The sequence below is a fragment of the Gopherus flavomarginatus genome (genome assembly GCF_025201925.1).
Source record: "Gopherus flavomarginatus isolate rGopFla2 chromosome 11 unlocalized genomic scaffold, rGopFla2.mat.asm SUPER_11_unloc_1, whole genome shotgun sequence".
Classification (NCBI taxonomy): domain Eukaryota; kingdom Metazoa; phylum Chordata; order Testudines; family Testudinidae; genus Gopherus; species Gopherus flavomarginatus.
The window spans coordinates 478,984-505,155 of record NW_026114602.1 but is presented as its reverse complement, the minus strand read 5'-3'; the positions used below and the strand labels follow the sequence as shown (position 1 = coordinate 505,155).

The window sequence follows — 26,172 nt, the reverse complement described above, 5'->3', positions numbered from 1 at the left end:
GTGTGTGTGCAGAGCAATGCAGGGGGTGCAGTGCAGGAGTTGTGTGTATGCAGAGCAATGCAGGGGGTGCAGTGCAGGAGCTGTGTGTCTGCAGAACGATACAGGGGCTGTGAAGGGGGGTGTTGCAACGGAGGGGCTGCGTGCGGGGCGGGGGCGAGCGCTGAGTGCCGCATTCCCCCGCCCGCCCCGCAGAGGTCCCTGCTCTCCCCGCAGCCCGGCCAGGCTCGCCCTGCAGCGCGCTCAGCCGAGGCGGAGGGAGGGGCGGAGCTCGGCGAACATGGCTGCGGAGGGAGAAGGAGGAAGCCGCCAGGCCGTGCAAACCCTGCAGGTACCGGCGGGGCTGCTGCGGCCGCGGCCAGGGGGGCGAATTGTGTGTCTGCCGGCTCCTGGGGGCTGTGAGCGAGAGCGACACACACAGAGCAATGCACTGATACACTGACCCCCCGATACACACACACACACACACACACAGAGCATTGCACTGATACACCGACCCCCCGATGCACACACACACACACACACACAGCATTGCACTGATACACTGACCCCCCGATACACACACACACACACACACACACACAGAGCATTGCACTGATACACCGACCCCCCGATACACACACACACACACACACACAGCATTGCACTGATACACCGACCCCCCAATACACACACACACACACAGCATTGCACTGATACACTGACCCCCCGATAGACACACACACACACACAGCATTGCACTGATACACTGACCCCCCGATACACACACACACACACACACACACAGCATTGCACTGATACACTGACCCCCCGACACACACACACACACACACACACACACACACACAGAGCATTGCACTGATACACCGACCCCCCGATACACACACACACACACACACACAGCATTGCACTGATACACCGACCCCCGATACACACACACACACAGCATTGCACTGATACACTGACCCCCCGATACACACACAGCATTGCACTGATACCCCGACACACACAGACACACCGACCCCCTGACACACACACACACACACACAGCATTGCACTGATACACCGACCCCCGATACACACACACACAGCATTGCACAGATACACCGACCCCCCGATAGACACACACACACACACACAGACACACAGCATTGCACTGATACACCGACCCCCCCGATACACACACACACACACACACACACACACAGCATTGCACTGATACACCGACCCCCCGATACACACACACACACACACAGCATTGCACTGATACACCGACCCCCCGATACACACACACACACAGACACACAGCATTGCACTGATACACCGACCCCCCCGATACACACACACACACACACACACAGCATTGCACTGATACACCGACCCCCGATACACACACACACACACACACACACAGCATTGCACTGATACACCGACCCCCCGATACACACACACACACACACACACACACAGCATTGCACTGATACACCGACCCCCTGGTACACACACACACACACACACACCATTGCACAGACACACCGACCCCCCGATACACACACACACACACAGCATTGCACTGATACACCGACCCCCCGATACACACACACAGCATTGCACTGATACACCGACCCCCCCGATACACACACACACACACACACACACACAGCATTGCACTGATACACCGACCCCCCGATACACACACACACACACACACACACACACAGCATTGCACTGATACACCGACCCCCCGATACACACACACACACACACACACACACACACAGCATTGCACTGATACACCGACCCCCCGATACACACACACAGCATTGCACTGATACACCGACCCCCCCGATACACACACACACACACACACACAGCATTGCACTGATACACCGACCCCCCGATACACACACACACACACACAGCATTGCACTGATACACCGACCCCCCGATACACACACACACACACACACAGAGCAATGCACAGACACGCCGATACACACACACACAGAGCATTGCACTGATACACCGACCCCCTGATACACACACACACACAGAGCAATGCACAGATACACCAACCCCCCTGATACACACACAGAGCAATGCACAGATACACCAACCCCCCCGATACACAGAGCAATGCACACATACACCAACCCCCCCGATACACACACACACACACAGCAATGCACAGATACACCAACCCCCCCGATACACACACACACACACACAGCAATGCACAGATACACCAACCCCCCCGATACACACACACACACACAGCAATGCACAGATACACCAACCCCCCAATACACACACACACACACACACACACACACACAGCAATGCACAGATACACCAACCCCCCAATACACACACACACACACACAGAGCAATGCACAGATACACCAACCCCCGATACACACACACACAGAGCAATGCACAGATACACCAACCCCCTGATACACACACACAGAGCAATGCACAGATACACCGATAGACACACACACACACACAAACAGAGCATTGCACAGATACACCGACCCCCGATATACACACACACAGAGCATTGCACAGATACACCGACCCCCCGATACACACACAGAGCAATGCACAGACACACCAACCCCCCGATACACACACAGAGCAATGCACACATACACCAACCCCCCCGATACACAGAGCAATGCACAGATACACCAACCCCCCCGATACACACACACACAGCAATGCACAGATACACCAACCCCCCCGATACACACACACACACACATACAGAGCAATGCACAGATACACCAACCCCCGATACACACACACACAGAGCAATGCACAGATACACCAACCCCCCTGATACACACACACAGAGCAATGCACAGATACACCGATAGACACACACACACACACACAGAGCAATGCACAGATACACCGACCCCCGATACACACACACACACACACACACACAGAGCAATGCACAGATACACCAACCCCCCGATACACACACACACACACACACACACAGAGCAATGCACAGATACACCAACCCCCCGATACACACACACACACACACACAGAGCAATGCACAGACACACTGATACACACACACACACAGCATTGCACTGATACACCGACCCCCTGATACACACACAGAGCATTGCACTGATACACCGACCCCCTGATACACACACAGAGCATTGCACAGATACACCGACCCCCCGATACACACAGCAATGCACAGATACACCAACCCCCCCAATACACACACACACACACACACAGAGCAATGCACAGATACACCGATAGACACACACACACACAAACAGAGCATTGCACAGATACACCGACCCCCGATACACACACACACACAGAGCATTGCACAGATACACCGACCCCCGATACACACACACACAGAGCATTGCACAGATACACCGACCCCCCCGATACACACACAGAGCATTGCACAGATACACCGACCCCCCGATACACACACAGAGCATTGCACAGATACACCGACCCCCCAATACACACACAGAGCATTGCACAGATACACCGACCCCCCGATACACACACACAGCATTGCACAGATACACCGACCCCCCAATACACACACACAGCATTGCACAGATACACCAACCCCCCGATACACACAGAGCATTGCATAGACTCACCACCCCCCCGATATACACACACACACGCAGCATTGCACAGATAGACCGACTCCCCCCGATATACACACACACACACACAGCATTGCACAGATACACCGACCCCCCCGACACACACACACCAATGCATAGATACACCGACTCACCCGATAAACACACACACAGAGCAATGCTGTCATAGTATAATTCCCAAATCTGGACCTTAGCGTCCAGGATATGGGTACTAGCATAAAGTCCTCTAAGCTGAATTACCAGCTTAGATTCTGTAGCGCTGCCACCAATCAGGAATTTCTAGGGCCTGACACCCTCTGGTCCCTCATAAACCTTCCCTGGGGACCCCAAGACCCAGATTCCTTGAGTCTCACAACAAAGGGGAATAAGCCATTTCCCTTCCCCCCTCCTTTCTTCCTCCCTGGTTACACTAGGAGACCACCGTGATTTCAAATCCTTGAATCACCACTTCCCCTCCCTTCTTCCCTGGAGAGAGATACACAGATAAACGCTGAGAGCAGGTTTTTCTTCCCTCTTCTCCCAGGGGCAATACAGATTCAAGTTCCGTGAATCTAACTCAAAGAGGAAATTTACCTTTCCCTCCCTGCTCTCTTTCCCTTCTCCCCACCAATGCCCTGGTGGGCACAGACTCAGGGCTGGTCCACACTAGGGGGGGGAAATCGATCTTAGATACGCAATTTCAGCTACGTGAATAACGTAGCTGAAGTCGAATATCTAAGATCGGATTACTCACCCGTCCGCACCGCGCGGGATCAATGTTCGCGGCTCTCCGTGTCGATTCCGGAACTCCGTTGGGGTTGATGGAGTTCCGGAATCGATATAAGCGCGCTCGGGGATCGATATATCGCGTCTAGATTAGACACGATATATCGATCCCCGAGCAATCGATTTTAACCCGCCGATACGGCGGGTAGTCTGGACGTGGCCTCAGTTCCTTTGAGCCTTAACTAGGAGAAAAAAATCAGGCAGGTCTTAAAGCAAAACCTTTAATAAAAAAAAAAGAAAGAAAAAAGTAAAAGGCTTATCTCTGCAATTGAGATGGTAAAAAGTTACAGGGTCTTTCAACTTATAAACAATAGAAAGAAACTTTCTCCAGCAGAAACACAATTTAAGCTACTTCCAGCAAGTACACATATGCAAATAAGAAAACAAATTAAAAGACTATAACCACCTTTTTTCTTACTCACAATTCTGAATAGATAAGAGACTGTAGCAGGGAGATTGGCAGAAACCTGGTTGCACCTCTATTCCCATCCAGGACCCAGAGAGAACAAAGCCAAACCCAAAACCACACACAAAGGCTTCCCTCCACACGAGATTTGAAAATATCTTGTCTCCTGATTGGTCCTCTGGTCAGGTGTTGCAGGTCACTGTTTTTTAACCCTTTACAGGTGAAAGAGACATTAACCCTTAGCTATCTGTTTATGACAAATGCACAGACACATGGATACACACAGAGACACACAGAGTATTGCACAGATACACCGACCCCCCCGATACACACACGCAGCATTTCACAGATACACTGACCCCCCGATACACACACACACAGCATTGCACAGATAGACATACACACACTGATCCCCATCCCCCGATACACACAGACACACAGAGCAATGCACAGACACTGATACGCACAGACACAGCAATGCACAGACACACCGATCCCTACCCCCTGAAACACACACAGAGCAATGCACAGATACACCGATATACATACACACACACACAGAGCAATGCACAGACACACCGATACACACACAGAGCAATGCACAGATACACCGATATACATACACACACACAGAGCAATGCACAGACACACCGATACACACACAGAGCAATGCACAGACACCCCGATACACATACACACACCGATCCCCACCCCCGATACACAGATAAATGCACACATATACAGACACACACAAAGCAGTGTGCACATATGCACACCAGCCCATACACACACACGAGAAAAGCACAGATTCACACCGATGCCTGCACACACAGTGATACATACACTGATCCCTGTGTGTACACTCACCCTCTCTTCTCCCTGCACACACACCAGTGCACACTGATCCCTCACGCATACAATGCAGCCACACAACAATATATACACACACACACTAATCACTGTGCATCCACACCAATACACACAGTGATCCGTGCACGAACACACAGAGAGATGCACACGCACACACAGAGCCTCGCCCTGTATCTCCCTTACACTGCCGTCTACCTTTGCAATTCCTGTGTCAGAATTAACCTCTCCCTTTTGCCATATGTTTTGCCCTGCACCCTCTCTCTGAGCATCTGGGTGGGTTTAGCCATTTTCCTTTTGCTATTTAAAGCCCCCAGCCCAAGATGGGTGCAAATAACAGGCCTGTAATGGGAAATAGCCTGTAAAATGCCCTGGGACATAACATTTATACACTGCCTTGATTAACTGTGCACTGGGTTTGTAATTAAAATCATTAGCGGAGGGAGGTCTCTGAATGAGTCACTGAGATTTGGGGCATTAAGAGGCTGGCTGGGGCACTGGACTTGGGTCCCATTTCCACTTCCACCATTGAGCTTGGGGAAGTCACTTCCCCTCTGTACCTCACTTTCCCTGTCTATAAAATGGGGATAATGATCATTCCTTTGCCTGTTTAGACAGAGGAGCTTTTCAGAGCAGAGTCTGTCTCCCACTGTGTCTGTGCAGTGCCTAGAACAATAGGCGAACTCTGTAGGGGTCTGTGCAGTGCCCAGCACAATTGAGGGTCTCTGTCAGGGTCTGTGCAGTGCCTGGCACAATGGGGCCCTGATCTCGGTCAGGATCTCTGCAGCATCGGGCACAATGGGGCCCTGATCTCAGTCGGGGTCTGTGCAGTACCCAGCACAATGTGCGCTCTGACGTTGGACAAGCACTACCATAAGACAGATTATTAATAATAACAGTGGTGAAAGCCATGAGAGGCTGCAGTGTGCGAGGCCTGTACATCAGCTGGTAGGGCTCATATCTACAGCTTGATCCTCTGGGCACTTTGAATGACACCTAAGTGTGTTCACGGCCTTACTGGGTACCACACAAACCCCTAATAAGATCAGGGTCCTGTTCTGCCAAGTGCTTTGCAGACTCTGACCGAAGTGAGGGCCCTTGTGCTGGGTGCTGCACAGACCCACAGTGAGCCAGTGCCTCCCTGAAGAGCTTGTCATCTAAAATGGATGCGATCAGAACTGTGTATTGGATTGGGAAGCCCAGTTCCCATTAATTAGCTCTCTGGAACTGGGATGCTGTTCTGTTCTGTGCTTGTACAGCATCTAGCGCAGAGGAACCCTGGGTCATGACGGGGACTCCCAGGCACTATGGTAAAACATCTAATAATGGGAACTGATTTCCAAATTCCTCAGCCAGCTTTGAAAATCCCAACCTAGGCAGGAAACTGAGGCACAGAGCGATTCAGTTACATGGATTTGCAAATGAGACCAAATGAGTTAGGAGCCCAATTGGGTTTCAGTATCATTTGGGGGCCTCATTCCTTTAAAATCCCTAGCCTAGTGACTTACCCAAGGTTACTGGTATAGTCTCTGGTAAAACTGGGCTTTGAACCCTGGTTTCTTGAGTGTTAAGCCAGTGCCTTAACCACCAGGCTACATGCCCCCTTAAGTAGCTGTGGCTGCTAGGGTGTAGTTTAACGATGTGATCGTTCCCACCCCTGCCCCTCTCACCCACCTGTCCCCCATCCTCACAGGAATTGGTCGATGACCTGTACTATTTCCGGGATCACTACTTTGAAAGCCACAGTGTGGAGGATGCTGGGAGAAAGCAGCAGGATGTGCTGGAGGAAATGGAGAAAACACTACAGCAGATGGGCGAGATAGATGGTAACTGGATATAAGAGGGAAATGCACCCCCTGCCCTAGAGCAGAAAACCTGGCGCCCCATTCCCCATCCCCATGAGCTAGCCAGACCTTGGGCCCCCTGTGGCTGCATTGGAGCTGGAGCCCCCTAGAGGGGAAAAGCTCCATGCCCTATTCCTCACCCCCTGAGCCAACTAGTCCCCCACCCTGGGGCTGGATTGGAGCTGGTGACCCTAGAGGGGAAAGGACCAGTGTTCCATTCCTCACCTCCTAAGCCATCCAGCCCCCTGCCCTGGGATTGGAGGCGAGCTGATGTCCCCAAGAGGGGAAAGGCCCCTGCCCCATTCCTCACCCCCTGACCCAGCCAGCCCACTGCCCTGGGGCCAGAGGGGATTTGTGCCACAGGCTATGCCCTCCCTTTGTGGCTCTTTCTCTCCAGGCTGTTCCCAAGGCCGGGCTTGGGCACTGATGCTGAAGGGGAAGGCTCTGAACATTACACCCGACTACAACCCCCAGGCTGAGGAGCTGCTGACCAAGGCTGTGAAGCTGGACCCAGAGCTGGTGGAGGCCTGGAACCAGCTGGGCGAGGCCTACTGGAAAAAGGGAGACATCACAGCAGCCCATACCTGTTTCTCTGGCGCCCTGGGGCATGTGAGTCCCACCCCCAGGCATCCTGATGGGCAGGTGTGGCCGATCCCAGGGGGTAGAGAAGGGAGAGACCCGGTTGTCCGATGCAGGGCTGGGTAGCTGGAGCCAATCGGCCGATCTAGGGGGAGGAGGTGGGGGCCTGATTCCGGGAAGGGGAGCCAGGGCTGGCTGGGCCGAGGGGCCGATTCAGGAGAGGGGAGGGAAGGGGAGCCAGGACTGGTCAATCTGAGGGCAGAGAGGGCGTGGATGAGGAGGCAGGAGGCCGGGCTGAGGTGCTGACCCTGGCTCCATGTCTCTCCCACAGCGGAAGAACAAGGTCTCGCTTCAGAATCTGTCCATGGTGCTGCGGCAGCTGCGAGCCGAGAGCACAGAGCAGCACACCCAGAACGTCATGGACAGTGTCCGGCAGGCCAAGCTGGCTGTCCAGATGGACGTGCGGGATGGCCGGTCGTGGTGTGAGTGACAGCCCCTTTCTCTCCTCCAAGCACTGCTCCTGCTCACTCCCTGCTTCAGAGGACACTGGGACCCCACCTGGCACCAGCTGGGAGGGGCTCAGGCTTCTCAGTGTGCTCTGCAACTTCCTGCCCGTCATGTGACTCGGGGGAGACTAGTATACCCCAGCGATATCCCTGCAGCCAACTCTCCATTCTCAGCTGTAGCCATCCATTCCCCTCAGCTATATCCCTCCACCCATCCATCCTCAGCTATAGCCATCCCTCCACCCATCCTCAGCTGGAGTCATCCATCAGTCCTCTATTCTCAGCTATATGCCTCCAACCAGCCAGCTGTTCATCTTCTTTGACGTCCTCTGTCCATTTGTTCTCTGTGCTAACCTCTGTGTCTCTCTGCCGCAGACATCCTGGGAAATGCCTACCTCTCGCTGTTCTTCAACACAGGCCAGAACCCCAGTATCTCCCAGCAGGCCCTAAGTGCGTATGCCCAGGCGGTAGGTACTGCCCTGTCTTCTACTGGTTGCAAGTGAGCCTTGTGCTGCAGGGAGCAGGGTAGAATGCTCAGTGGGGGTGATCTGATGTTGATTTCCTCTCCACCCTAGGAAAAGGTGGATCCTACAGCATCCTGTAACCCGGACCTGCACCTCAACAGAGCTACGGTGAGAAGGTGGGAGGGAGGGGAGTGGAAGATGTGACCAAAAGGTGTCAAGGGCTCTCAAGGGGCACTTTCCCCTGGGAGGCAGTGCCAGCATCAGTTCCCCAGTGTGGTTTTAGGGGCTATGTGTTCCTGTGTCTGCTGCCCCTGCTGGAAGGCATGAGCTCTGTACTTTCCGGTCTAACCATTAGACCCCACTCCCCTCCCAGAGCCAAGAATTAAACCCAGGAATCCTGATTCCCTGCACATGCTGCTCTAACCTGGTGGGATTCCCCCTATACCCCTCACACCTTGAGCCAGGAATGGAAACCAGGAGTCCTGGTTATCAGCCTCCTCACTCTAACCCGCTAGAGTCCTTGTGCCAAGCCCCATTGCTATGACCCTAGCACTGTGCTGTGTTTCTCTTGGGTCAGCTGCATAAATATGAGGAGAATTATACGGAGGCCCTGGAGGGGTTTTCCCGTGCGACAGCCCTTGACCCAGCCTGGCCCGAACCCCAGCAGCGCCAGCAGCAGCTTCTGGATTTCCTGGAGCGACTCACCAGCCTCCTGGAGAACAAGGTAGAGCATCTTTCCTCCTCCCTGCTCTCCCCTGCCTGCCCTATAGGGAGACATGTCTCAGTCAGTGACCCTGCCCTCCTTCCTCCCCCTGCAGGGCAAAGTGAAGGTTAAGAAGCTGCAGAGCATGCTGGGAAGCCTGCGCCCATCCCACCTGGGCCCCTGTGGGGATGGGTGGTATCAGGGGTCCTCAGGCCAGAAGGTGGCACTGGAGCATCGGCTCCTGAGCGCCTTACAGCCGGGTGTGAACACTGGGGCTGTAGTGCTGGGCAGGGTGGTCTTCAGCCTCACCACAGACGAGAAGGTGCCCTTGTGAGTACCACCTGTCCATCCATCCATCTGTAGTGCTTTCAGTTGATGTTGCCTATCCTCCTGCTGTCCATCTGTCAGTCCTGAGCTATGTTCATCCGTCCATCCTGCTACCCATCTGTCAGTTCTGAGCCCTGTTCATCCTGCTGTCCATCTATCTGTCCTGAGCTCTGTCCTCCATACATCCTGCTGTCCATCTGTCAGTCCTGAGCTCTGTCCATCCTTCTGTCCATCTGTCAGTCCTGAGCTCTGTCCATCCTTCTGTCAGTCCTGAGCTCCATTCACCCACCCGTGTTTCCTCAGTTCTGTACACCCATCCAACCATTCTCATAGCCATCCATGTGGCATTCGATCCATCCATCTATGCATCCTCAGCACCATCTGTCCGTCCCCTCACCTCCTGTCCCATTACCTTACTCACAATCTCGCCTGGTTTTCTGGCAGCACGTTCGGCCTGGTTGACTCCAAGGGCCCCTGTTTTGCTGTCACTGTCTATAACATGGTCCAGAGCTGGGGTGTGCTCATCGGTGATTCAGTGGCCATCCCTGAGCCGCACCTCCGGCATCACCACGTCCAGCACCAGGGCAAGGTGAGTGTGGCCCGGTCCTTCCTGCCCCAGGCTTAGTGCTGGAGGGATTCCTAGGCCTGGCCCTGCGGGAGAAGGGATATGGGAAGTCACCAGAGATAGATTGATAAAGAACTGTAGCCCTTCTTCAGTTTAAGGGTTAATCCCCACTCTTTCCTCATGCCCCTCTCTTCACCTGTTTCTTCCCACCCCCACTGCCGTGGCGAGAGGCATGAATGAACTCCACACTTCCTGTCTGCTAAGTGCATCACTTCCTATGTGAACTGTTAGACCTCAGTTACAGGGCCACAGATGCCAGAGTGATGGGGCCTTTCTCACAGCACGGTAGGGGCGATGTGTCTTTCCCAGCCCCCTTTATATAGGGTAGAGGAAATGCCTTTAAATTGGGGGAGAGGGGTTGCAATTCCCTACCCCAATATTCACCCCCATGTCCAGGGAAGCAGAAGCCCACTAGTTGCCCAGCAGGGAAAGAGTTAATTTTGACTCTGTTGCTGGGAGACTGGGCACCTGCTTCCTCACTAGAGCACATCTCAGTCTTCTGCAGGAAGGTGGGAGGACGACACACTGGCTCTTCAGGTTTTTTACAGCTGCCTAGGGGATTTGGGCTCCTGACACCTGTTAAATTTGGGCACCCAGATCCCCTAGGCAGGTTTGGAAACCTCAGCATATGAAATGAAAATCACCATCAATAGGAGTTAACAGTGGAATTTACCCTGCCTCATAGATGGGTGGGGAAATTTCAATCCATGATGTGCAAACATTCATCATTAGGATTCAGAGCTAACCACCCTTCTTACTGACTTCTCTGTCTCCACGGTACCCCCAGAGCTTCTCCTTCCCTGGGATCCGTGTGGAGACCCCACTCCTGCTGGTGGTGAACGGCAAGACGCAGGGACCTGGCACCCAGGCGGCAGCTACTGTGGCATATCGAGTGCAGAGCGAATGATGCCCTGGGGAAGGAATGTGCAAAGATAGCTTCTTGTCCTTTGATGCGGCTGCTGGAGGGGTCGGACTTGTCCTGCTGTCTGCTGCCCCCTGGGGGATCCCATGAGTATAATGGCTTAGAGAGGCTTGTGGGGCCGGCAGGGGATTTACAACTGGGTATTGGGACAAAGGATGGGGACTGAGAATGGGGTGATTCCCCCCCTCCCCCCACAAAGAGGGACAGAATTCTCTTTTCCCATTCTCTCTCCACTCAACATGGTCGTCTCTCCCATGGCAATGAGCTCTACCCAAGCTCTGCCCCTGGTACCCCAATAAACCACTCCAATGGGCTGATCCCAGCTGTGAAGAAATTGCACTTGGACTAGGAGATCCCTACCAAGCCCACCAATGCCTCCTTCATCAGCACCTGTGCTCTGCCCTTTCTCCTCCTCTCCTTTGCCACACTCCCCCTTCCTGTCTCCTTCCCATGGACTGGAATCACTGGCCCTGATCCCCCTCGGTTTGTCTGGCTTATGACGTGGGGACAGTCAAAGGTGATTAAGGGGTGTTGTAGGTGCCTAGTCCCTGTGGGTTTGGGAGTCTGACTTTTTTAGGGCCCTTTCACAGCGGGTCTGGCCCGAGGCCCTGCTGTCTGTGTGTGTACAGAACGAATTTGGCCCGGGGCCCTGCTCTGTGTGTGTACAGAGTGGGTTTGGCCCAGAGGCCCTGCTCTGTGTATGTACAGAGCGGATCTGGCCCGGGGGCCCTGCTCTCTGTGTGTACGGAGCGGGTCTGACCCGGGAGCCCTGCTCTCTGTGTGTACAGACCTACTCTCTGTGTGTACAGAGCAGTGGTATATTTATTTTGGAAGGTTTGTTTTGTTTTATAATTTTATATGTTTAAAATTTGTTTTTTTTTCCTTTTGTAATGAATAAAACCTGTTATCGATGAGGTTCATGGTCGGTGAGTCGTGTCAGTGCATCCATCCCCCTACACAACCACCTGTCAGTCTGTCTCTTTAACTACTGTTCGATGTTCCCAATGTTTCGATTATTTCTCTCGGGAAGGCAAATGGAGATGCAGCCCTAATTAGCTCTGACTCTGAGCAGCTGGTCAGGCCTCTGGGATTAAGGCAGCCCTATAGGGCAAAGGGAAAACTACTCAGCTAGAAGAAGTGACTCGGGCAGATGCACAGAGAGTTTACACAGCGAGTAGACATGAGCGGCTGGCCCATGTCAGTCGACTCAGGCTCCTGGGGCTCAGGCTGCGGGGCTGTTTCACTGCTGTGTAAATGTCAGGGCTCTAGGACCCTGTGAGATTGGAGGGTCCCAGCTTTCTAGCTGCTTTGTAGACATACTCTTATATCCTCCAAATTCCCCTCAGCTGCTGCCTAACCTGGTGGGTCCCTAAACTGCGGTCAGTGGGCGTGCGCCAGTCCCCTCAGTCCTGACCCCTTGCTCAGTCTAAGCCCTGGAGGAGGAGACGCTCCTGTGTACTCTAGAGCAGCATTTCTCAACCTTTTTTTCATTGGCGGGCTCCTAAAAAATTTCGAATGGTGATGTAGACCCCTTTGGAAATTTCAAGTGGTGGCATGGAGTCCATTGGCAATCTATCATCTGTATATATAGCTTGATTCTGGTCAGTCCGTTTTCAGTCTAAGTCTTTCGCAGACCCCGGAAATTTAGTCCATAGGTCCCCCCCAGCACCGGATGGAGCACTTACCGAGGATGGGGGAGACCCCAGTTGAGATCCTCACTCTAGGGCCCTGCTTTCTTGGCGATTAGGAGGTGAGAGGATCATTCTGATCCGGGTCTTTTCTCAGCCTCCTGTGGATGTCAAATAACCAAACAGCTGAAAGCTGGTGGGACTGACTCTATAGGCCAGTGGTCAGGGCATCCAGCCGGGAGGGGGAAAGTCAGGCTCAAGTCCCCGAGCCAAGGACTGCATCATACAAAGCGGAACAGCAGAGACCAAGAATCAGCCCTGCTGCACAGCCCAGCACCCCTGCATAGTAGGAGATCTGCGGACACATTTCCTGGAAGTTCCGCCTTAGTGGGTGTCAAGGTTCCTCCCCCACTCTGAACTTTAGAGTACAGATGTGGGTACCTGCATGGAAACTTATAAGCTTAATTACTAGCTTAGATCTAGTATCACTGCCACCATCCAAAAATTTCAGTGTCTGGATCACTTCCTGTCCCCCCAAAACCTTCCCCTCCCTGGGCAGCCTTGAGAGGCTTTTTCACCAAGTTCCTGGTGAACACCGATCCAACCCCTTGGATCTTAACACAAGGAGAATTTAACCATCCCCGCTCCTTTCCCCCACCAGTTCCTGGTGAGTCCAGGTCCAATCCCCTTGGATCTTAAAACAAGGAAAAATCAATCAGGTTCTTAAAAAGAAAGCTTTTAATTAAAGAAAGAAAGGTAAAAATCATCTCTGTAAAATCAGGATGGAAAATACTTTACAGGGTAATCAGATTCATATAGCCCAGAGGAACCCCCTCTAGCCTTAGGTTCAAAGTTACAGCAAACAGAGGTAAAATCCTCTCAGCAAAAAGGAACATTTACAAGTTGAGAAAACAAAAATAAGACTAACACACCTTGCCTGGCTGTTACTTACAAGTTTGAAACATGAGAGACTGATTCAGAAAGATTTGGAGAGCCTGGATTGACGTCTGGTCCCTCTTAGTCACAAGAGCGAACAACCCCCAAAACAAAGAGCACACGCAAAAGACTTTCCCCCACCAAGATTTGAAAGTATCTTGTCCCCTCATTGGTCCTCTGGTTAGGTGTCAGCCAGGTTTACTGAGCTTCTTAACCCTTTACAGGTAAGAGACATTAACCCTTAACTATCTGTTTATGACAGTGGGCTGGCCCCAAGCATCCACCCAGCTCCACAGGGCCAGGCTTCCTCGTCCCAGCTTGAGGGCAACAGTGATCCCTGTCTCTGGGGTTCCCTGGCTGGGCCAAACTCCTGGAGGAGGCTTGTTCAGATCCCTGCAGGGCGCAGTGTCCTCCGGCCTGCTCTGCAGCAATACCACGGAGCCTTTTCAACCCAAGGAGGCCCTTATCAGTCCTCTGGCTGCATGCCCCCAGGCTTTGGGTTAGTAGGAGGGAGGCAGGCTTGGGTTACAGTTCCTGTTAAGTAAGAGCCAGGGCCTGTCCATGCCCTGCTCCCCGCACCCCATTCTGCTCTCTTTGGCCCTCAGTCCCCAGCACACAGAGTTACCTAGGTGAGCACAGCTCCCATTGACACAGTCACCTGCCCCCCCATGTCTTTGTCCTCCCGACACAGTCGCCAACACGTTCAGCTGGCTCTGCAGCTAGGGGTTTGTCTTCAGTCCCTGAGGTTCCCCGCGTCTGTTTAGGATCTTCCATCCCAATGCGTTGGTTCCAGTCCAGAAGGTCCTAGTGGCTCTGTGAATACCTGGCCCGGTCTGTTGCGGCCCAGGGAGAGATCTGATTCCTTCCCCTAGAGGGCAAGTGCCACCAAGGAGATCAGCACAAAGCCGTACAGATGGTTCGTAAAAGGATTTAGGCAAATTCACAGGTTCATGCTAGGTTCCTGCCTCCCACAGAGGAGTGTCAGCTGTGAGAGGTGCCAGCAGCACTTTGGCCGCATCCCTCTCCTTGACATTTCCCTTTGGTTAGTTTTGGTGGCTCCGAGCTGTAGGTACCTGTCTAGCCCCATGCGTGGTCTATGCAGCCTGGGCACCTACCTAGGGTCTCTGGATTGCAATAGGCAGCAGGAACCTAAATGTCAGGTGCTGCACCACTGGGTGTAAGTTCCCTGTGTGGATCTAGCCCCTTACGTCTCCAGATGTGGGAGGGAGCCTGGTAACTAGAGGGGTGAGGTGTGCAGGAATGACAACGGGGGCATGGGAACTTTTCAAGGAATTTCCTCCCCCTGCTTGTCTCCGTGGGCTGTCAGGTGTTGGGTTCATCCCTGCTGGAGCTCCTATCTCAGATGGGGAGTGAGAGGCTTCCTGCCCCTCAGGATAGTAGCTGACTGTTCTACTGTGGCTGAGGTCTGTTCTACTCTGCCTGAGTAAGGCGCGTGGTCCCAGGACGGGTCTCTCACCCCACTCGCCTTGTGTTGGACCCTGATGAACTAGGCCCCCTTTCAGTAGTGATGCCTGCCTGCTCTGTGCAGTGGGGCCCATGTGTAATGAGTGAGCTCGTTCCCAGCAGAGCAGGGGTCCATGTGAACCTGAGACCAAGAGCTGAATGCACCCTTGTCATAAACAGATGGTTAAGGGTTAATGCCTCTTTTACCTATAAAGGGTTAAACAGTTCACCTAGCTAACACCTGACCAGAGGAACCAATGGGGGAACAAGATGTTTCAAAAGGAAGGAGGGAAGTTTTTCCTTTGTTTAAAGTTTCAGTTTCAGCCAGAGTGAAAAAGATCAAGGAACCAACCTCTTATCAGAGTAGTAAGTTTTAGAAAGGAATAAATAGGTTTATGTTTATTTTCTTTGTAACTTGTTTTGGTACCATTAAGGGAATTATCAAAAATTGAGTATTTGGGTATTTTTTCTTTCTGTAACTAAATTTGTGCCCAGAGGAACATCCTCTGTGTTTTGAATCTGTTGTCTGTGAGAGTAGCTGGTATGCTAATCTCTCCCAGAAGGTTTTCTTTTACCTTTCTTTTCTTTAATTAAAAGCCTTTTTTCTTAATACCTGATTGATTTTTCCTTGTTTTTTTTAGATCCAAAGGGATTGGATCTGGACTCACCAGGGATTGGTGGGGGGAAAGGAGGGGGGATGGTTAATTTCTCCTTGTTGTAAGATCCAAGGAGTTTGGATCTGTGTTTACCAGGGAATTGGTGAAGTCCCTCAAGGCTACCTAGGGAGGGGAAAGTTTTGGGGGTACAGAGAGTGCTCCAGACACTGAAATTCTGGATCGCGGCGGCGATACCAGATCTAAGCTAGTAATTAAGTTTAGAAGTGTCCATGCAGGTCCCCACATCTGTACCCTAAAGTTCAGAGTGGGGAAGGAACCTTGACAACCCTGGAGACACAGCTCCTGTGTCCGCCTGGGAATCCCAGTCCTGACCCACCCTGTCTTGACCTATACCCCCACCCCTCTCCTAGCACTTGGATTAAAACCACTGGCAATCTCAGCTCAGCTCTTTAATTGGCTCCACCAGCAGCCCAAATCAGTTCAGATATCAAAACAAGCTAATTACGCTGAGGGATTTACAGTCTGGTCCATGTGCTTTAAAGTGGCTCAAACTCCCATGAAAGATAATGGATGGACGCCCCTCAGAGATGGACAGCCCCCGTTAATGCCTAAAATTGACACAGCGGGGGTGTGGGTCTAGTGGTCAGAGGGCTGGACTGGGAGCCAGGACTTTGGGGTTCTTTTACCAGCTCTCAGAGGGCAGTGGGGTCCAGTGGCTTACAGCAGGGAGGGTTGGGTAGTCAGCACTCCTGGGATCTATCCATTGTTCTTGGAGAGGAGTGGGAAAGTGGGATCCAGGGGGTTAGAGCAGGGTCTGGAAGTCTGGATTCCTGGGTTAGAGTTTAAGGCTACAAGGGACCAACAGATCAGCTTGTCTGACCTTCTGTAGATCACAGGCCACCAATGCCAACAAGCAGCTGAAATTAGACCAAAGTAGGAGAGCCCTCAGGAAGCTAAACTGTTATGTGCCACAGGCAGAGAATAGCAGGGACTGATGGGCACTGGAGCCCCAGCAATAGCAGGGAAAGGGTTAAGCGAGATATACCCAGATAACCCTGATGAATGAGCTACATCCCACACTGCAGAAGAAGGAGCAAATCCCCCAAGGTCACTGCCAATCTGATCTGGGGGAAAATTCCTTCCCTGCCCCACACAGAGCAATCAGTTAGACCCAAAGCATGTGAGCAAGAACCAGCCAGATGAGCACCTGAGACAGAGAATGCTGGGTGCTACCTCAGAGCCCTGGTCCACCCGACCTGATGTCCTATCTCTACCACTGGCCATCCCTGATGCTTTGAGAAAGAGACAACAACACAGGCAACCCCTTCCATACAAAAACCCAAACTCAAACCAAACCAAAATGGTTTTCTTGGGGTTGGGGTTCCCTTCCTGACCCCCACAGGTGACTGGCTGAAACCTGGAAGCGTAAGGTTCTAGGAACATCAGACATGAACCAGAAAGGAGCTTCAGGGCTGCCAAACCCTGCCCTCCTCCCCATCATAAGCAATCCCATCATGCAATCCCACTCATCTATTGGCCTAGTTCTCCCTTAAAACTAATGGTTTCCCCCCCTTGGAAAGCTGTTCCTGATGGTTAGAACCCTTCTCATTTCTGTCTCTTGCTATGGGATGGGAGTGGTGACTAGTGGGTTAGATCAGGGGGGATTGGACTCCTGGGTTCTATCCCTGGCTGTGGGAGGCAATTGGGGTTGAGTGGGTTAGATCAGTAGCTCCAGTGCCCATCAGTCCCTGCTATTCTCAAAGTAGTCAACCTTTCCAGACTACTATATCCCTTTCAGGAGTCTGATTTGTCTTGCATACTCCCAAGTTTCACCTCACTTAAAAACTACTTGCTTACAAAATCAGACATAAAAATACAAAAGTGTCCCAGCACGCTATTGCTGACTTTCTCATTTTTACCATATAATTATAAAATAAATCAATTACAATATAAATGTTGTGCTTACATTTCAGTGTATAGTATATAGAGCAGTATGAACAAGGCATTGTCTGAAAATTTAGGTTGTACTGACTTCGCTAGTGCTTTTTTTATGTAGCCTGTTGTAAAACTAGGCAAATATTTAGATGAGTTGATATACGCCCAGAAGAACTCTGCATATCCTCAGGGGTACACATACCCCTGGTTGAAAACTACTAGGTTAAATGAGGGTGCTAGGATGCCTGGGTTCTATCCCTGGCTGTAAGTGGCAAGTGGGGTTGACTGGGTTAGATTGCAGGGCTTGGACTCCTGGGTTCTATCCTTGGCTGTGGGAGAGGAGTGCAATCCATAACCTACAAGATAGCATCCCTATGAATTGGGTTTCAGCTATCAGTCTCTGGACATCACTGGAGCTTCTTTGGATGATAAGGTGGGCAGAACTTTTCCATCTGGCTCTAAGTGTGAGAGAACACATTGATCCAGGTAATCGCCTTGACATACAGCTGCACAAAACAGGCAGAGATGAGAGCCAGCCTCCCTGCACATACACACAGTTTGCTCTCCTACCCCCTGCAAACACATACACTGAGCAGGACTTGTTTCCTCCAGCAAGGACACAAACACACATACCCTGCTCACCTTGTGTTCTGGCTGTATCATCACACAGGCATTTTTTATGCTATGAGGGACCCCTAAAGGTATGCAAAATGCTGTGTTTGGAAGGTGTGAGCCAGCACCCCTGGAGGAGAAGGGCCCCATATCCCATTGCCAACCCCATTACCGGCCAGTCCCTGCAGGCTGGGGACAGAGCAGAAGCCCCTACTGCTTCCCCAGCAGCGTCCTCCTCAGAGCTTCCTTCCTCTCCTTGTTCCTCAGGCTGTAGATCAGTGGGTTGAGCAGGGGAGTCCCCACTGCGTAGAACAGGGCTGCCATTTTCCCACTGCCCTCTAAGGCTGCCAGGCTGATGTAGTTGACAAGGCCAGAGCCGCAGAACAGGCCCACAATGGTAAGGTGTGAGAAGCAGGTGGAGAAGGCCTTGTGCTGCCCGGCCTCTGTGGACAGCCGCAGCAGAGCCCTGATGATAAGCCCAGAGGAGGTCAGGGTGCAGATGGCAGCGCCAAGGATGACAAAGGCGGTCAGAGCATAGCAGGAATGTTCAGCCTGGGGAGCTGGGGCTCAGGAGACAGCCAGCAATGGGGCTGGGTCACAGACAAAACAATCCAGGGTGGACCTGCAGAAGGAGAGTTGGGAGATGAGGGTGACAGGCACTATGAACCACAGGAAGCCGATGAGCCAGCAGGAGGCAGCCATCACCCAGCACCTCTGTGTGGACATGAGGACAGGGTAGCGCAGGGGGTGGCAGATGGCCAGATACCTATCCAAGGCCAGGACTGAGAGGAAGAGGCACTCGGTAGCCCCCATGGAAAAGAAGATGTAGAACTGCAAAAAGCAGGCCTGGAAGGAGATGGCGACACCAGGGTTTACTAGGTCAGAGAGCATCCGTGGCACCGTGTCCGGGACATAGCAGGTCTCCATCCAGGAGAAGTTCCCCAGCAGGATGTATATGGGTAGGTGTTGGAGGGGAGGGTCCCTCAGCACAGCCCACATGATGCACAGGTTGTCTGCCAGTGCCCCAACATAGGTGCAGGAGAAAGGGTCACACAGGAGATTTAGGCTCGGCTGGCCCAGGGAGGGGAAACCCGGCAGGATGAACTTGGTCACTGTGATGGCTGGATTTATCGGGGAGCCCCAGAGCTGAAAATAAACCATCAACAGGACACCAAAGTTCTGCCCAGAGCTCTGGGAAGGGAGAGGGGTCTAGTGGTTACAGTAGTAATGACTAGCACACATATAGTCAGTCAGTTTTTCTCATACATATCTCATCCAAAACTCCACCTCAGAGACCTGGCACACCTCTCACTGTCCTATCTCCAGCCATGGGCATCGCCTGATGCTTCATATGAAGCAGATTTAAAAAAAACAAAAAATAAGCCACCAAAAACTCCTCTGAGAATACATGGGGTGCAGAGGTTAAAAATCCCTTCCTGGCCCCTTCCAATGGCCAGCTAAATCCTGAAGCATGAGTTTTAGGAACATAGGATGGAAATATCAAGTAGAGTCCTGCAGGAGTCAGTTCTGGGTCCAGTTCTGTTCAATATTTTCATCAATGATTTAGGTAATAGCATAGAGGGTACAATTATAAAGTTTGTGGACAATACCAAGCTGGGAGGGGTTGCAAGTGCTTTGGAGGACAGGATTAAAATTCAAAATGATCGGAACAAAGTAGAGAAATGGTCTGAAGTAAATAGGATGAAATTGATAAGGACAAACACAAAGTGCTCCACTTCAGAAGGCACAATCAGTGGCACACACACAAAATGGGAAATGACTGCCTAGGAAGGAGTACTGCAGAAAGGGATCTGGGGGTCAGAGTGGACCACAAGCTAAATATGCATCAACAGTTTAACAGTGTTGCAAAATAAGTAAACATCATTCTGAGATGTATTAGCTGGAGTGTTGTAAGCAAGACACAAGAAGCAATTCTTCTGCTCTACTCCATGCTGATATGGCCTCAGCTGGAGTATTGTGTCCAGTTCTGAGTTCCACATTTCAGGAAAGATGTGGACAAATTGGAGAAAGTCCATAGAAGTCAACAAAAACAATTAAAGGTCTAGAAAACATGAGCTATGAGAGAAGATTGAAAAAATTAGGTTTGTTAATCTGGAGAAGACAAGACTGAGAGAGGACATAATAACAGTTTTCAAGTACATAAAATGTTGTTACAAGAAGGAGGGAGATAATTGTTCTCCTTAACCTCTGAGGATAGGCCAAGAAGCAATGGACTTAAATTGCAGCAACGGAGTTTTAGGTTGGACATTAGGAAAATCTTCCTAACTGTCAGGGAGGTTGAACACTAGAATAAATTGCCTAGGGAGGTTGTAGAGTCTCCATCACTGGAGATTTTTAAGAGCAGTTAGACAAACACCTGTCAGAGATGGTCTAGATAATACTTAGTCTTGCCATGAGTCCAGGGGACTGGACTAGATGACCCCTCGAGATCCCTTCCAGTTCTACGATTTTATAGAATATTAACTGGATGTGAATTCCAGGACTGTGGAGTTCTACCTTGCACCATCACAAGCAGATCCATCATACACTCGCACTCATACATTTTTCTACATCTCTTAAAACTAATGAAGTTGTGTCCATCCCGACCCCACGCCCCGCCCCACAACTCCGACTGAGAAGCTGTTGCAAAACCTTCCCCCTTTGAATGCTAGAAACCTTCTGCTAATTTCCAGCCTGCACTTGTGCATGGCCGGGTTAGTGGTTGGCGCAGGGAGGAGTGGGCAGCAGAACAGCAGTAGCCAGGGAAGAATGGAAACTGTGTGTGAAAACCCACCTGCCTGTGAGATTTAAGCATCCTCTCTCTACCTCTGCTGTGAAGGGAGCTGGGCAAGAGGGGGTTGATATCTGCTCTCTGAGTGCCTAGGTCCTTCTTGGTACTTGGTCTCTGGGGTGTGTAAGAGCAGCCAGACCTGGATTTGATCTCTGGATGAACTATGGGCATTCAGGGGAATGCCTGGGAGAGTCGCCCCTGTGCTTTCCACACAGCCTCAACACAAACACCCCACACCAGATATCCCCTCACACATACTCACTGCCCCCACATTACCCTTTGTCACACACAGCCTTCCACAGACCATCCCCCCCAGCCCTCCCATATTACACACTCATACAGACCTTCTCACCACATACACAGCCCCTCACCCCCACAAACAGGACTTGGCAGGTGTTAATATGAGGCCACATTGAAAGCCCCCAGTGCCAGCCCCTTGGGCACATGGCGAATTGTGATCAGAGAGTGGCAGTACTAAGGCAGTGCTCTGTCTTCTAGGAGGTGCTGGGTTCTCTCTCTCTTTCCACACACAGTGCAGGGTTCATTCCCTCCAGCAGGCAGCATCAGGGCCACACTCCACCCCTCAGTGCCAAGTGAGCCATCCCCTTGCGATGTTCCTTACTGGCTGCTCCCCTGCCAGCCTTCCCCAGAGCTGGCTGCATCTCAGCAAAAGATAAAACCATCTCCATGCAGTGTCACTGTGTGGCTGTTACTGAGCTCCCCTGCACCAGAGCTGATTGCATCTCACTTGTGCTGTGTACATGGTCAGAGGAGGAAGATGCTTTATGAGCCCAGGCCAAGTGTAGCCCTCACATTGCAGGGGGATGATGTGTTTCTCCTTTGCCAAGCCAAGGGAATAGCAAAACTCTTTATGGGATCTCCATTGTGTGGGTCCTATATTCAGCCAGCCCCTCGTTAATCATTATTATTAATTAGCTAGGAGGTTGCACACTTCTCTGTTTCTCTAGGTCAAGCTGTTCACTCAGCTGGGCCCAGTCCCCACTCTGGTCAACCTCCAGCCCCTACTCTGGTTGGGACTCAATGGACAAGGGTGACAATTGGAAAACTGGAAAAATTCACTGTTTAAAATCAGGTTTTTTCAGTTTCTGCCAAAATAAACAGGGTAATCTCCTGGGGGCTGGCTGGAGTGGTGGGCGGGCCCTGGTGGGGGCAGGGCCTGAATGGAATGGGGGTAACAGGCCAGGCTAGGGAACTGGAGGAAGTTGGGGTGATGGGCTGGCGGGAGTGGAGGTGATGGGGACTGGACTGGACTGGGTGGGGTGAGGGGTCCGGTTGGAGAGGTTGGGCAGATTGGGGGTGAGGGTTGTGGCTGGGGGTTTGATGGATGGAGTGGGGGAGAAGGGTGTGTCTTGTGTAGCCGTGCTGGGGGATATAGACTGGGGAACTCAAAATATGTCGACCCCCCCACAGAGAGGAACTTGGGCACCTGGGGGGGCATATATGGGGAGCTCAGAACAGAGCTGTTCCCCCTACAGAGAGGGACTGGTGTTGCTGGGATGTGAGGCATAGAATGGGACCTTAGAATGGGATGATCTCCCTTGTCCCATTCTCTGTCTGCTTAGGGTGGTCTCAACTCCCCTTCCACTCAGCTAGACCCAGATTCTTCCCCCTTGCACTCCAATAAACTATCCCAATAGGCTTACCCATGTGGGAATAAATCTCACTGGGATTAGGAGACCCCTACTGAACCCATCAAGGTCCCCTTCACCTGGACCTCTTCCCTGTCCTGTCACCCCAGGGCGATAGTGACACCTCCTGCTCTGTGCAGTAGGTCCCATGTGTAATGAGTGGGTTGATTCCCAGCTGAGCAGGGGTCCATATGAACCTGAGACTATAGCTCTGCTCATTGCCAGAGACCAAGAGCTGAATGGATCCTGGAGACTCAGCTCCCTTCTCTGCCCATGGCCTCCCAGTCCTGACCCACAGCCCCCGCCCCTGGCATCTGCCCTCAGCTCTCAGGAGATGAGATAACTTTTCTTTTTAGTTGCCTGGCTCCAACTTTTCAAGCAGGAGCCAGTGGTAACTTCAGCTCAGCTGTTTAATTGGCTTCATCAGCAGCCCAGGTCATCAATATCCATAGCGAGAAGCAGTCAGACATCGAAACAAGCTAATTCCACCAAGGGATTTGCAGTCTGGTCTCTATGATTTATTAAGTGCTTCTAACCCCCAAGAAAGATACTGGGCAGAGACCCCTCAGAGATGGACAGCCTCTGTTAATGTCAAGAGTTGACACAGCACAGGCAGTGAGCAAGGCCAGCTTCAGGCACCAGTGGAGGAAGCACATGCCTGGGGCAGCACATGCTAAGGGGCCGCATTCCCTCCATTCTTGGGGCTGCACAGTCTGAGGGTTGTTGTGCTTTTTTTGCTTCGGCAGTTCGGGCTTTTTTGTTTGTTTGTTTTTGCTTGGGGTGGCAAAAATGGTAGAGCCGGCCCTGGCAGTGAGTGTGAGCTACAGTGGTCAGAGAGCTGGACTGGGAGCCAGGACTCCTGGGTTCTTTTCCCAGGTCTCAGAGGGCACTTGGGTCTAGTGCAGTGGTTCTCAAACTTTCATTCTGGTGACCCCTTTCACATAGCAAGCCTCTGAATGTGACCTCCCTTATAAATTAAAACACTTTAAAATATGTTTGACACTATTATAAATGCAGGAGGCAAAGTGGGGTTTGGAGTGGAGGCTGATAGCTCACAACTCCCCCATGTGATAAAGTTGTGACCCCCTGAGGGGTCCCCACCCCTGTTAGGGAACCCCTGGTCTGGTGGGTCAGAGCAATTTGGTAAGTGGGTAGTCAGAGCTTCTGGGTTGTATCCATAGCTCTGGTAGGGGACTGGGATCTAGTGGGTTAGACTGGTGTGGTTGGGTGTCTGGACACCTGGGTTAGAGTTTAAAACCAGAAGGGACCAGCAGATCACCTAGTCTCAACATCTGTAGATTTCAGGCCACCAACACTGCCTAGCAACTGAAACTAGACCAAGATATTACAAACCTCAGGAGGCTAAACTGTGAGGTGTCACTGACAGAGAATGGCGGGGACTGATGTGCACCAGTCCCTAAGGCCCCCACAATTGCAGGGAAATGATTAAAGGAGATACACCCAGCTCATCTTGGCAACTGACCTGTATCTACATGCAGCAAATTAATAGGGTGACCAGATGTTCTGATTTTATAGGGACAATTCTGATTTTTGGGGCTTTCTCTTATATAGTCACCTATTACCTCTCACTCCATCCCGATTTTTCACACTTGCTATCTGGTCACCCTACAAAGGAAGGTGGAATAACCCAAGGTTACTGCCAATCTGAGCTGGGGAAAAATACCTGCCTCACCCCACTTACGGTGACCAATTTGTAGCCCATGGGACTGGCTTGCCTTCATTATATTCAGCTGTAATGGCAAGGAGCCTACAGGCTTGTATCCTGTAAGACATTAGATTCCCCAAATTAGCAGAAGTATAGTCCAGAATAGTTGGCTTGTGACATTTGGCATGGATAAATGGCCTGACAGTTACCCTTAGATTTTGGGGAACTAGGGACAGCTTGTTCAATGGCAGGTAAACAGCAACCCCAGGAACATGGACGTGATAACTGCCAATCTGTCTGAGGAAGAGGTGACGCATAGGATCAGGAGTTAAATGGCATTAATATGTTAATCTCTAGGATCAGTTCACCCTGATGTTAAGAGGGCGAGGAAGTTCGATTTGGGCATAGAAGGTTGAGCTTTAGCATGAATATTCATAACGGCGCTCAGGTCCTATAATAGGGCAACCCATCATGCGGATGGGGAGCTTTTCCATCATTGGACCCTTCAGCTCTATTGTTATCTACCATCAATCTTGGGCATTGAGGCACCTGGACCATCAGCATGCCAGGGACAGGGATGATTCTTTGTCTCTTACCGCCAGGTCCACAAAGAAAGGTGGAGGTATGGAAATCTAAGAGCATATGCAAAGAATGATACACAGATACCTCCAATACTGTGTTATTTCTATCTGTTTATGTGGCTCAGAGCTTTTTTGACTTTATTACTGATTTTAATAAAAACCTCTAAGTCTTTGCTTTGACCTACACCTTGGTGATATTTAATTAGCTGATTTTAATTCTGTGTAGCCTGATTCTGGAACAAGAATCTGCTGACCCTCAGTTTATTAATCAGGTCAACTGGCAACCAGAACTAGTGTTATTGACCATTGAAAGGATCAGGCAACAAATTAAACCTTGAGCATGTGAGACAGAACTGCCAACCAAGCGCTTGAGAGAGAGTTTGGCATCCACCTAATCCAGTGTCCCATCTCCAGCTGTGGCCATGCCAATGCTTAGGAGCAAGAAGACAACAATACAAATAATCCCGCTCCCAAATAGATTTTTTGGGTGGGTGGGAGTCTCTTCCTCACCCTGCAGGTGAGCAGCTGAAACCCCGAAGTTTTTGGAAACATTAGATGTGAACCACCGGGGACCTTCAGGGCAGCCAAACCTTTCCTCTCATCTAACTAAATAGTGGTAC

General features: G+C 51.4%; 1 protein-coding gene and 1 pseudogene across 1 annotated transcript; one reads left to right on the top strand and one right to left on the bottom strand.

Moving 5' to 3' along the window:
* Nucleotides 1–214: 214 nt before the first annotated feature.
* LOC127040901 (tetratricopeptide repeat protein 5-like) lies at nucleotides 215–12,587 on the top strand. The gene is made up of 10 exons (XM_050935448.1): nucleotides 215–328; nucleotides 7,397–7,529; nucleotides 7,945–8,156; nucleotides 8,458–8,608; nucleotides 9,008–9,099; nucleotides 9,208–9,264; nucleotides 9,674–9,820; nucleotides 9,915–10,129; nucleotides 10,571–10,715; nucleotides 11,539–12,587. The coding sequence occupies exons 1-10, from the start codon at nucleotides 278–280 to the stop codon at nucleotides 11,656–11,658; spliced, it is 1,323 nt and encodes a 440-aa protein (XP_050791405.1). The 5' UTR covers nucleotides 215–277; the 3' UTR covers nucleotides 11,659–12,587.
* A 6,488-nt stretch (nucleotides 12,588–19,075) lies between these two features.
* Nucleotides 19,076–20,026, bottom strand: LOC127040863 (olfactory receptor 11G2-like; annotated as a pseudogene).
* Between the last annotated feature and the right edge of the window lie 6,146 nt (nucleotides 20,027–26,172).

Excerpts from the sequence above, each read along its gene's own strand:
- LOC127040901 (XM_050935448.1), top strand. The coding sequence starts at position 278 with ATGGCTGCGGAGGGAGAAGGAGGAAGCCGCCAGGCCGTGCAAACCCTG. Across the intron at positions 8,157-8,457 it reads TCTCTGGCGCCCTGGGGCAT|CGGAAGAACAAGGTCTCGCT; the intron begins GTGAGTCCCACC and ends TCTCTCCCACAG. Across the intron at positions 10,130-10,570 it reads ACAGACGAGAAGGTGCCCTT|CACGTTCGGCCTGGTTGACT; the intron begins GTGAGTACCACC and ends GTTTTCTGGCAG.